Source organism: Fusarium verticillioides, chromosome 1 (assembly GCF_000149555.1).
Source record: "Fusarium verticillioides 7600 chromosome 1, whole genome shotgun sequence".
Lineage (NCBI taxonomy): Eukaryota > Fungi > Ascomycota > Sordariomycetes > Hypocreales > Nectriaceae > Fusarium > Fusarium verticillioides.
The window spans coordinates 3,257,686-3,269,719 of record NC_031675.1 but is presented as its reverse complement, the minus strand read 5'-3'; the positions used below and the strand labels follow the sequence as shown (position 1 = coordinate 3,269,719).

General features: G+C 49.4%; 4 protein-coding genes across 6 annotated transcripts; 2 read left to right on the top strand and 2 right to left on the bottom strand.

Moving 5' to 3' along the window:
• Positions 1-641: 641 nt before the first annotated feature.
• Positions 642-4,319, top strand: FVEG_00991 (hypothetical protein). Of its 2 annotated transcripts, XM_018887750.1 has the most exons (3): positions 642-2,011; positions 2,086-2,270; positions 2,323-4,319. In XM_018887750.1, exon 3 carries the CDS (start codon positions 2,360-2,362, stop codon positions 4,085-4,087), a length of 1,728 nt encoding a protein of 575 aa, XP_018743551.1. In that variant the 5' UTR covers positions 642-2,011; positions 2,086-2,270; positions 2,323-2,359; the 3' UTR covers positions 4,088-4,319. The 2 variants fall into 2 exon arrangements, with proteins under 2 accessions (XP_018743551.1, XP_018743550.1); XM_018887749.1 differs by having other exon boundaries at positions 642-2,270.
• A 9-nt stretch (positions 4,320-4,328) lies between these two features.
• FVEG_00992 (hypothetical protein) lies at positions 4,329-5,730 on the bottom strand (the record flags this gene model as incomplete). The annotated part of the gene is made up of 1 exon (XM_018887751.1): positions 4,329-5,730. One exon carries the CDS (start codon positions 5,728-5,730, stop codon positions 4,354-4,356), a length of 1,377 nt encoding a protein of 458 aa, XP_018743552.1. The 3' UTR covers positions 4,329-4,353.
• A 1,180-nt stretch (positions 5,731-6,910) lies between these two features.
• Positions 6,911-9,103, bottom strand: FVEG_00993 (hypothetical protein). Its single transcript, XM_018887752.1, has 5 exons — positions 8,740-9,103; positions 8,561-8,584; positions 8,440-8,496; positions 8,200-8,327; positions 6,911-8,100 (listed from the first exon to the last, which is right to left on the bottom strand). The coding sequence occupies exons 1-5, from the start codon at positions 8,778-8,780 to the stop codon at positions 8,000-8,002; spliced, it is 351 nt and encodes a 116-aa protein (XP_018743553.1). The 5' UTR covers positions 8,781-9,103; the 3' UTR covers positions 6,911-7,999.
• Positions 9,104-9,949: 846 nt separating this feature from the next.
• Positions 9,950-11,966, top strand: FVEG_00994 (hypothetical protein). 2 transcript variants are annotated; one of them, XM_018887753.1, is made up of 2 exons: positions 9,950-9,992; positions 10,037-11,966. In XM_018887753.1, the coding sequence occupies exon 2, from the start codon at positions 10,177-10,179 to the stop codon at positions 11,815-11,817; it is 1,641 nt and encodes a 546-aa protein (XP_018743554.1). In that variant the 5' UTR covers positions 9,950-9,992; positions 10,037-10,176; the 3' UTR covers positions 11,818-11,966. The 2 variants fall into 2 exon arrangements, with proteins under 2 accessions (XP_018743554.1, XP_018743555.1); XM_018887754.1 differs by lacking the exon at positions 9,950-9,992 and having other exon boundaries at positions 9,999-10,106; positions 10,152-11,966.
• The last annotated feature ends 68 nt before the right edge of the window (positions 11,967-12,034 follow it).

Genomic DNA, 12,034 nt, shown 5'->3' with positions numbered 1-12,034 from the left:
CTCTATCCACCAACGGGTCTTCCCGCGTTCTAGATGGGGCGTCGTAGATGGGACGAATCGAACTGTTCCTCGAATAGAAATCGCTGGAGTTTTCTCCTGGATGGGTTCCTTCCAAGTCCTACCTGTAGCTACAACTCGTTCTGGCGATTCTATGCTGCCTAGACGTACAGGATACAGGCAAGGGAGGTTATACATATGGAGTCGGATCTCTTGCTTTGCTTGCAGTCACAAGCCCGTATTCTCTTCAGGCATGTAAGCAGCCATCGGCCAGTTATCGCCCCTATCACCCCTGCTTCATATTCGCCAGCATTGATGGACATTGTCCGTTATCCAGCTCCCACGGTATGGTAACGCAGCAGCAGCTGAGTGAGTTAGCGCAGCCACTCGGCAGCTCCGCGAGCTCTACCCACGAACATTACAATGCTGGCTTTGCGCACTGCCCAAGCCTCCCGCCCGGCCAGGAAAGAAAGAAAGCTAGGCTCAAGCCCCCATTGAGTGATCCATGGGTGGTAATGGCTCTCCGGTGCGCCTCTCCCGCTTCGGTGTCGGCTGGTACTTGTTATCAGAAATCAAATATATCGGAATGCAGCGTGCTTCGGGGCACACGAGTCAGCGCGGATGACGTTGCCTATACGCAAGATCCCAAATGGCCGGTATTTCGGGAATGAGAAATGTGACTGCTCACCGGTTTGCCAGGAGCCCTTGTTCCCAGAATCTCGGTATTCCCCCACGCTGATACTTGAGGGGGCAGATGCCGGCATTGATCTGTCCAAGCCAGGAACGGTACTTATTGTGGAAGTCGTATGCTGTTTCTGACGGAGATGGTCCTATTGATCGACCCTGGGCGAGCCCTACCGAGCGCTTAGATGAGGTTGTCTCGTCTTGATATTGGTTAACCTCAATCGTGGCCTGATGCTTCACGGAGCATACCTGGCGGCCCATCTCGCTTAGAACTCCCGATTTCTTAAGCTGGGTTAGGCCATTCAGTTTCGAACTGATTAATCTGTCAACTCCCGTATGTAACACTGTCTGAAAGCCATGACCAAGACCTTGACTTGTCTCACCAGAGACTCCTCATGTCTCCCAATTCGAAGTTTCACTGAAGATGTCACTGCCACAATGCCCTCTACCAAAAAAAATCCGACTGCCTTCTGTCAATCCTTTGTGGCCACCCGTCACTTGATCCGTTTTCTCTGCTTGTACGCAGTTTTTATAGCTGATCTCTCATACAAGACCGTTTCTTCATGTCAAGTCTAGCATATTCAAAGAGCATTTCGTTATCATCAATTTTACACCTCTATCCTTGTTTTCATGGACGGCATCCAGTTTATAAAACCGTTAGCGAGTCATGTCGATTCTGGCTTCTCATCAGCTTGCGTGTTCGTTTACCACGACCAGCGACGCAAACAACCACCAACGACTCGTTGAGCCATCGCTGGGCCATCACAGCGCTGTACTCCCACGAAGCCCAATACAAATGACCTTGGCTCAGTGTGTCTCGCTGCATTCATGGGTGCTGAGAACTCGAATCTTACAGGACGTTCCACAACAACCGTTGGAATAAAAGCAACTACCCAAGCAGTATTGTGACCGGGTCTGATCCCGTGTTTTCAGGAGGCAATTCAACGGATACCTGCCTTGATCCCTCCGCATGGAAAGCGTGGATGATTTGTGTCTGGGAACGAAGAATATTCGTTTGCCAGGCAGCATGCCTCTCCGCAGGTGGAGCCTTAGGGTGTTTGCGTTAAGCGTGAAACTTAGTTGGGAACTGGATCTTGTTGTTCTAGTCTCGATATTGGAGGCAATCTCCATCGCGGGCGACTGCTTGCCATATTTGTTCGCTCTTTCTCTCCCGGCAAGAACAAGTTGTGATCAGTCACTCTCGGTTACACAAGAACCAACAGGCTTCCTTCGATCATGTGATCAGACAGCATGACCAAAAAGAACCGCGTACTGAGCAATGAAGTCAACCACCCAAAGTGACCCAATTCGGCCGTGTCATTCATCTCTGGTACTGTCGCACGACAACGCATATTCTTTTCCCTACGCTTAATGCTGACCGGTGGCACGTTCGGCCTTGTCCAGTAAATCTCGCCCTCGAGTCGAACCGAGTCATTTCTCGTCCTGGATTGATATCGGCTACTCTACGCTGCTGACGATTCAACATCTCCTCGCCAACTATTCAGCCTCTGGTCGCCTTGCATCCGAGACTGGAACCCCTCACCACATCCGACTGTTTGTGTTGGGTAGCATTTAAGACATTTGTGCAGGTACTTGGTGGTTTGCCGTGGAACGCTGCGCGCTGCTGACTTGGACTTCTAGTAGCTTTTGGTGCCCAGAGTATTCATCAGCCCATGCCATGGAGTTGAGCCAGGAATCTATTCACGATGTTATTCACCCTACTGCAGCCTTCTCGGGTCCTCCATCAACCACCCAGCCGGGATCGGCGGTTCGGGATGACCATGTTGTTGACTGGCAAAGCTCATCGCTGAACCCAAAGAACCGCATTGATAGCCTCAGCCCACTGGATCGCCCTCTCTGGCGCATCGATGGCTGCACTGCTTTCGGAAGCCAGTTCTATGCTGTTCCTTTATTCATCGACTCGATGTCTCCTATTCGAATGGATGTTTTTATTCCTGAGCCCTCGAAGCTCTCGCCAGAGCTTCGGCTTGCACTCGATGTTGATGTGGCATTTCATACCACGAGTGCAATGCGCATTTCGCGCCTAGGAATCACTCAACATGTGCTCCGCATTCTGCAACACTGGACAGCTCAGCAGCAGGACCCTCTGAAAATCTTCAGTAACATACCTTTTGGTTCTAGAATTGTGCTCAGGAATATGCCCATGAACGTTGCCGACGCGGAGGTTACCATCGCTCCAACTCACTATCTTGAACGCCAACTTCTGTCTGTGGCTTCTCTTGAGAATGCTTGGGGAAGCGACGTTGAGTTGCCGCCGACTGTCGATCTTGGTGACGTCGTATACGTCTCACAGCTACACGACAGCGTCTGCCTCGTCAGAATCGGAGGCAAAATATGGATTTTCAAGGCACTTACCAGTTACACCAAGTACCTTTATCACGAGCTAAGGCAGCTGCTCATCATCCCACCACATCCCAACATTGTCTCTCGCCCTGTGCACCTGGTTACAAAGAAATGCAGTTTTGGGAGTAAAGTGGCTGTTGTCGGATTCACTCTCGAGTACCATATCCACGGAAGCCTGCGTGATCTGATCCCCTTTCTCAAGCTTCACAACATGGTGTCTCTGGAAGACGAGACAAAATGGGCTATACAACTAGCGTCGGCATTGGTGCATCTTCGTACAACATCCAGTATCTTCTATCCAGATCTCAGATTGGACAACATAGTTCTTTCAGCTAGTCGAGACGCTGTTATGGTTGATTTTGAGCAGCGTGGGGTCTGGTGTGAGTTCGCCGCTCCTGAAGTCAATGCTCTGGAGTACGTAAGGCTTCTTGCTATCGATGAAGAAATACCCGCAGAAGTCAGCGAAAAGTATTCGAAACTCTTGACAGAGATGCTTCCGGATTGGGAAGCGATGGGTGAGAGCGAGGAGTATAAGTGGCCATGCACAGGCTACAATGTCCCATGGGCATGTCTTACACCAAAAGAGCAGGAGGCATGCGAGGTGTATATGCTTGGTCGTGTATTGTGGTGCATCTTTGAAGGGAATAGCGCTCCCCAAAGAGCCGCAGTCTGGCTTTCATATCGATGGGAGCCTCTTGTCGAATTTCCAGGATACACGAAGACTCCGGGAGCCATGCAGAAATTAATCGATCGTTGCACACGTGGAAGGCAAAATGGCCTTAGTAGGCTGATTGTGAGGGAGAGAAACCAGCTCGTGCTCCGCGAGCTCGAGAAAACAGGGCTCTCCACCCCCGATGCGGTGCAGCGGACGGCCAAGGAGTGGTGGTCGAGAGAAATCGATGCATCAGAGACGTGGCTCAGGCGAAGGATTGAAGGTATGAAGAGGGGTGATTGGAAGGAGAACTATTACGACCGGCCTAGCTTGAAGGATGTTCTTGCGGAACTTGAGGCCTTTCGCGATGAAAGGGGATTCAAGTTCTGACTTGGGCCGGTGACAATCGGACAATCCGGATACGTCTCACTCTCCACTCAAAGGCATAGCAAACAGCAAGCGAGTTATTTCATAAAGAAGCAACAGAGTTTGATACACTAAATTCATTTTCATGGGTATGGTCTAGTTACCTAGTTTTTTTATTATATGAGTCGCGATATTTGGTATTCAGCTTGTAAAGTCGTTAAGCTATTCATAGCAATAAGTGATGCTTATTTCCGATGCACTTTGTCGCCAGTCGCCCAAGCCCTCTTGCCTTATCTGGTTCTCCTTGTCTTGCGGCGGCCCGTTTGCCCCTGAACGGACCTCTTCAAACCAGATCCTGTACTCGATGTTCTCAGTCTTCCCAGCAATGCCCGGAATCGCTGTACATAGCCAGCTGGTGCTCCGTAAATCTCAATCTTGCCGAGAAGTTCCTCGAGGTGATGTAAGAATTGGCTCGCAGCTTCAGGGATCAAATTAAGGACGTTGAGAATGAAGTCTTGATCTCGATCGCCAATTAGCCGCAGGTATAGGTTTCGGTCGATGCGTGGTGCATCTACTGGACCATGGTCTTTATTGCGAGATACTGCCAAATCCAGAATGTGCACAAGGCTACGAGCTGCTGACAGGGCTTCTCTTGCTGAAATAGGGCTTTCGCGGGTATAGATATCGTGGCGCATTCGACGAACGCAACCTAGAATATGTGAAGCTGCCCATGGAACATCTCGGGGGGGATCAGGGTCTGAAGCCTGGCCTGGGGTGTCGAGATCTCGAACAACCCGGTTAATGCGCTGAGTAAGTTTGTAGAATACGTCATTTATAGGGTCTTGTGGGCGAGCTAGAGAGCGGAAATAGTGGAAGAAGTGATGGTTATCTTGAAGCATGCGAGTTATGGTTTGTTCCAGGTCGTTTCGGTTGATCATCTTCATGTTATGAGAAACATTCTCAAAGATATCTGGTCGGAAGTCCCCTGGGTCCATGTTATAGACAGAGGAAAGCATTTCTCGAGCTTCCTGCGCGCGAAAAGCGTCAGGTTCGTTGTCGTATTCCGAGTCCGGGGTGACGAGATGGCAGTGAAGTCCCTCCGCCAGTACATCGAGACGAAAATTAGATATGTTTTGGAAAACTTCGCCCATCTCCTCAGCGTAGCCCGCTGGGTTCATTCTGAGAGGCTTGCTAAGATCAGTTTCGTAAAGAGTTTGTTTGACGATCTGATCTAATAGCCAGATGAGGTGCCGGCAAGGCTGCCCGTCATCTCGGCATGAGCAGCTGAGGTTGGAAGTGCCGTCTTGTGGCGCGCGGATTCGCACAGAGCGCGTCACAAGCTCTGTCATCTGGAATGCATATGTATCGTTTATGTGACGGCACTTTTCGAGGGCGATCTTTGGGGGCTCTTTGAAGGTATCGCGGACGACCGACTGGGTCTCTTTAGGGAGGTGGTCGATGAGATATGTGAGTTTGGTTGGGGATCGGATAGCAGAGGGCTCATCATCATCATCATTGTCGTCGTCGTCGAATTCTGAACTGTAATCTGCAGAGCTAGAACTGTTTGAGCTTGTATCAGAGTCAGAAGATGATTCATCGTGGTGAGACTGCTCGGTTCTCCGGCCTAAGGATTGAGCCCTGGCGCGAGAGTGGGTTTCTGAAGACATGCTCTCGAGAGATAGTCGACTTAAACGAGATGAAGGAGGATACATCGGCTTAGAAAAAGGTATAATGCCGTGATAATGTTTGTGAGAATACAGAGTGGTCATTCTATGGCTTTATATCGCATGTCGAGCCAACAAGGCTGCTGCTGGCAGCGACTTATATCGAGAGACCCCAGTTGCGGCCATTGGTGGTTGGTTATAAGCCTCATGGCCGGGCTCAGGGACACATGAGGAGCCCAAGGCATCATTACCAATATAGAACAGAAATTGTAGCCTTTAGACTGGATCCAATAAGTGTAGACCACTGTTCAAAGCTCGCAATAGGTAGAGAGCTAGAGGTTCCAGCTGTGGCTGTGGAATCCCAGTGGTGCGTTCCATGGCAATGGGTGCAGATAGTGAGATAGTCTACCCACTCATGATCGAAGGAATGACTCCTTCGGTAGATGAGTGAAGTTCAGGCAGCTGTTGTTGGTAGCTTTGATGGTCGATGATTGGTTTATGTAGGCTTGACTTACACTTGGATTCTTGACTCAAGTAGATTAAGACGTGCACATGAGATTGCTATTCATCGAATCAACAGGCATATCACAGATGACTCAACACTCAACACTGTCAACACGGTAAATCAATTTAAGAACAATGGCATTCAATACGACCTCAAACTGATACTCTACCTACGTCGAAATCGACGTTGGTTTACTTTATTCAAAGCCTCCCACACTCAGCCACAAGCCCACTGCCTGGCGGCTAAAGAACCACTCACAGCTCTCCACGGCTGATATCGCGACCTCATCGGCGGCCCAGCTGGTGAATCGGTAGACTTGCAACTTATCCGCAGTTCAGGCCAAGCCCGATGCGACCGGAGAAGCCTACCGCTTGCGAAGCCAATCTTCTGTCTGGCAAGGCATTCTTCAATCGAGAGCCCGAGAGCTGGCAGATAGCTTGTCCACCACTTGTTGAGCAGATTGCTAGCCAGCTGAGTGAACAACGAGACATGGTATGTTTCTGTCTGATACAGATTCTTAGAGCCTTTTTTTTTTTTTTTGGTGTGTGTGTGGGTGTGAATATCGTTACTGTGGTGTTGTGTGATATTATGATGACAATACCTGAAAGTTAGAGTGGAATGATTGCAAGCTTGGTCAATTACCAGAGACATCCATCTTCTCGAGGAGTGATTAACTAACTGGTATCTTGGCAAATTTCCTTGCTCAACCTACATTTCATGGGTTACTATGAACCAACGATGTTATTATTAGGTCTGAAGACAGCTGAACCTCATAAGAGCGGCCCATGGTCCCTTTCGGTACGGGCTAGCTATAGCAAGGCGCAAAAACAATTGTGAACTATGGCTTGTCCAGGTAGATCGTCTACCATGGATCACTCTCATTGAGCAATGTCCACGCAGAGAGTTATATTTCATCTCTCGAGCTAGTTCACATGTCACTGGCAAGATTTCTCACAGGGCCCAGTCCTTGTGCAGGTAGCCTTCAATCTTGAAGGATGCCATAAGCCAAGACGCTTTGAGAAGGATTGATTCTCTCATTATCAAAACAACCTGACTTCAATCTAGTTTACTGGTGTTTATCCGTTTCTTTCCCCATTGCTGATCTCAAATTTCATAAAAATGCGTGACGTAAACCCCCCCAGCGAGAGAGGTGGAGAGTCGAGGCCATTTCTACGTCACATCTGTATGGTCGCGAGTCCGTCAGGCAGATCATAACTGTGAACGAGGGGGGATTGGCTTCTCATGGCCAAGGCTTCCAGATCGAATAAAAATAAAAGGAACAAAGAGACGCGAAATGCAACAAAAGCTATCCACAGGCAACAACATCATCAAGGCCTTTCCTATCCCAGGCCATGCTTAAAAGAGCAGTTTGTGACTGGTCGTATCGCCACTTGCTGAATCAACCTTGAAATTTTCCCAGTGCACCTAATTCCCAGAACCGTGAAGGAGAGGTGTTTGCGTGTCAAGCGAAGTCCGAACCAATAGTAAAACCACCTCAGAGGTGATGCGTATTTAGGCTCTTGTTATAGAGCCCCTCCAAAAAGCGATAGAGATGCATCATGCACAGGTTAGTGCAGGTCGGAGTCCATCATCGAAACGGACGACTCGGGAGGATGCGCGGCTCTTGGCGGTTGCTTTGGTTGGGGTCCTGCCTTTTCGGAGGATCGTCTTCGGATCCGGCGAAGGAGATTTGGGAGAAGACGAAGACCGGCCTGCAGATGAGGATTTTGAGTTCCTAGGCAGGCTATCCGCAGACCGGTCGGATTGTCAATCGATGCCATGCTGTTGCTTGAGCTGAGCTAAAGATTCCCGACGGGCTTCGAGGTCCTCTTTTGACTTGGCCATCTTGTCGGGCTGGTGGTATAGAACTGTGACTTTGGTCAGTATTCAGTTGCCCCCGTACATACGCCCAACACAGTCATCGAAAAAATGAACCGTGAAACGCAAGGGTGACGAGGCGGACGCACCAACGAGGTATCGGTTTTGGAAATTGAAGCCGTTGAGCTTGTCGCAGGCTTGCTTGGCGTCGGCTACGTCTTCATAGACAACGAAGGCAGTACCCTTGGTGTTGTTGGCGATACCCTGTCGAACCTGGCTACAATGGCTGTCAGTATTATCAAATCGCAAAGCGCATATCGTCCCGGAGTGACAAGAAGATTGTCTTCAATGACAATAGTCGCGTGTCGAGTAACAGGGTCTGTGCATACCGAATTGGGCCAAATTTTCCGAAAAGGTCGAACAACTCTTCCGGAGTGACGTTGTAACTATGAGTCGATATCGATTAGTCGCTATCCGGGCAGGAGGTTATCATCGCGTTTCCTATCATACCTCAAGTTCTTTACGAACAGAGCTCTAGATATCAGTTAGCGAATGTTGGACAATGTATGTAGGTACGTATCGTAGAGGTCGATCGAGGTCGAGGGTGCGATGTGATAAATGGGGCGCAAGAATTCGAACGATGGTTTTTGTTTCTATGCCAGACGCAACAGGCGGGGGCAGCGACTTACCGATTGACTTCTGGGGCTAATTTACCGCCGCGACTACTCATCTCTTGGATGATGGTATGATGGTGATGATACAGGTTCTGTAGGAACGGAGAGGACGCGGTGCTTTAACGGGACGAGAAGAAGGGATTTGAGCGGAGCGGAGAATGGGAGGACGGGCGACGGAAGGCGAGATCTATGCACGTGACCTACTAATCGGGTGACAGCACCTACGGGAGGAGCGGCTTTTGACGAATCACGAACGATTAGCGTGAGCAACGTCGTCACTCGATGCTAACCTAAGGAACTCCAAAGGCGAGGAGAGATATATGATAATGGGAAGGCATATGGTTTATCCCAGTTGCTCCTGTCAAGCAACTACTTCTTATGTTTTCTTCTCACCTTTTCACAACTGTCTGTCCATGCAGATTGCTCCGACATTCGTCACGCGACCTGACCAGATGTCATTATCAAGTCACCGCATCTTATCCATACTCACTCAAGTCAGGCTAGATGAGTGACCTGTCGCTACTTGAGGCTTACCAAGGACAGCGTTGTGACCATGTGGCCAAGGCAGATAAGGCCAGGTACCGTGCAAGTGCACCGCGACATGGAGTTGCGTACCCGCCGATAGAGAATTGGGCGGCACTTCTAAGCCGAGGTGCAGGCAAATGGGCCCTGTACTCCGTAAGGACTGGCTAACTACTAGCGCCTTTGCGTGCTTAGCTAGGTACTTAGGTATGGATGTATTGGCCTGGTCACCTGGACACGTGGAGGACTTGTTTTCAGGGATCCCTGATCAATCAACAACCAACCTGAGTCGATAAGTCGGTCCAGGTTAGCTCTCAGTTCAAAGACTACAAAGACCACCGCAACGTGTTCGCAAGCCGAATCAAAAGCCTGATTTACCAATTGAGGGAGGGCAACTTTGCTCAGCTCATCAGTACCTAGTTTATACTGTCGTATACTCAGTTTATTGTCCATCAAAAAAAAATCTCGGTTGCTCAAACACAAGAAATGACTACTATTACGGTGGGCCCTTTTATGATTCTCCATTGGCAAATGTGGTTTCTTCCTCGTCATTGGTCAGCATTGCTCCATACCTAGGTTAGTAGGTACCTAGAGCATATGATGTCAAAGGACCCATGGTGACAAAATACGAACGAGTACCCAAGAGTTCGAAAGCTGCAGCCCTCAGGCAGCCCGTGACTATGCTGCACGGAAAGAGGCATCTTATATTACTACGGAGGCGGATCAATCTCATTCATTCACATGAGGTACGTAGCACGGCTCAGTTTACTTCACCACCAACATAATTCAGTCTCGCTTTACTTCGCCTCCCATCCGCTCTCTCTCATAAGATAAGTTGTTTTGAACAAAACAGTTTAAATGTATTATTCGGGGGTTGTGCTAGTGTTTTATAACTAATAAACCAGCTCTGGTCTAAGTAAGGCTCGGTTCATGCCTTACGGCTGCTGCAACACATCTCTATCTTGCAACAAAGAGTTGATCGACATGAATGGCTCCACAACGCCTCGTTTCGGTTATGATGTCCTCTCCGTATTCGACGTTCCTCCAAACGCCCGAGACTTCCTCGCCAACGTCATCGAGTCCCGTCAAGCACCAGAAGAGACCGAAGAGCTCTTCCAAGAGAGCCTGCTAGCACGCGCTACAGACTGGCATTATCTGATCGAATGTGCCAAGTCCATGCGAAGAGCTCGCCCAGAAGATAGAAACAGCCTACAAGCGCAAGACGTCCTTGCCGATGTATGGTATACTCTGAGCGGGCATGGTCCTCCACCCAGCGAGGAGCCTTGGGAATTAACCGACAGGCTCATTGCTCGGGCTAAACAGCTAGAGGTTGACCCCAAAATCCGACCACCACATATCACCGAGCAAGTCGAAAATCACCGACAACAGTGGCTTGGATCAAAGGGTTTCCCAAAGACAACGACATGTCTCACAACATCCCCTTATTGGTCGGACCAGCCTCAAGGGAGGCGCCCAGAAGGAATTAAAAATCTTGCGAGATGGAAAGATCGAGCATGTCTCCCTCTAGCTTCTTCACAAGCACGCATCTCTGCAATACTACATTCACAGACGCCCGACAATGAGACTCATCAAACTCTGAGTGTTGATAAGTGTGTTAGTGGGCAGGGTTCCCCGCAAGGAGGCGCTCTATGCGACATGACCCTGATTGTCAAGCCTCAAAGTTCAATTTCGCCATACTTTGTGGCCACTTCAGCATCGGATGAGGCTGGTCAAGTCATTGCACTTGCACGAAAGCGACCACCGCGGGGGACTGTTCCTTCAGTCCCCTTTGCGCCTCTCACATCGCAGGAGTTTGGCCTTATCCAAGAAGAGTTTGCCCACGAACCATTCTGGCTCCTCATTGTGGTGACGTTCCTGATTCGGACCAAGGGCACGCAAGCAATACCTACATTTTATAAGGTAAAAGAACGATTTCCTACGCCAACGCACATTGCAAGCGAAGAAAGCACCGAATCGCTCGTCGAGATGATACGCCATCTTGGCTTGGCGGAGCACCGCGTAAGTTTGATGAAGAAGTATGCCCGGGGCTTCTTGGATCAGCCTCCAGTTGCTGGCATCTATCACAAGGTGAAGAAGTACGACCAAAGAGACATGGACCCACTGAGTCTGTATCAACATGAAGGAAGTAGTGCACTGTTGGCGGACAAGGACCCATGTGGGCAGGATCTTTTAGAGGCCTGGGAGATTGGACACCTTACACAAGGCAAGTATGCTCTAGACAGCTGGCGTATCTTCTGTAGAGATGAGCTACTTGGGCGAGCGACAGGCTGGAACGGCGAGGACAGAGATCCTAAGCTTCAGCCTGAATGGATGAGGGTTCGTCCAGATGATAAAGAACTAAGGGCATATTTGAGATGGATGTGGATGAAAGAGGGCTGGGAATGGAACCCAGACACAGATGAGCGTACAGTTCTGTGCGAAGAGTTGCGAAATGCTGTCAATGAAGGGAGAGTTGTGTATGATGAGAAGGGTGGGCTGAAGATTCAAAGTCTGGCCTATTCAGAAAATGCTTTTATATTGGGAGAGGAAGAGTTGATGGCTGAGAGCTAAACAAAAGTCATGGGCTACTGATCAGCCTTGGCCTGCTGCGTTGGGAACTCACTCGGACGAGTATATACTTAGTAGGTAGTTGCTGAGTCAACGACACCAAAGTACAGAGTAAAGGCCAAACATATTCAAACACGAAAGATTCATCCACTTACCACAGCCCGTATTTCAGGTATTTTACCTACGTACTAACTTAGCTGTCGAGTCTGTCTGTTTGGTC

Coding starts and splice junctions, on each gene's coding strand:
- FVEG_00991 (XM_018887750.1), top strand. CDS start 2,360: ATGGAGTTGAGCCAGGAATCTATTCACGATGTTATTCACCCTACTGCA.
- FVEG_00993 (XM_018887752.1), bottom strand. CDS start 8,780: ATGAGTAGTCGCGGCGGTAAATTAGCCCCAGAAGTCAATCG. Junction 8,585..8,739: donor TTAGCCCCAGAAGTCAATCG/GTAAGTCGCTGC, acceptor ACTGATATCTAG/AGCTCTGTTCGTAAAGAACT. Junction 8,101..8,199: donor CCAAAACCGATACCTCGTTG/GTGCGTCCGCCT, acceptor CCAAAGTCACAG/TTCTATACCACCAGCCCGAC.
- FVEG_00994 (XM_018887753.1), top strand. CDS start 10,177: ATGCCTTACGGCTGCTGCAACACATCTCTATCTTGCAACAAAGAGTTG.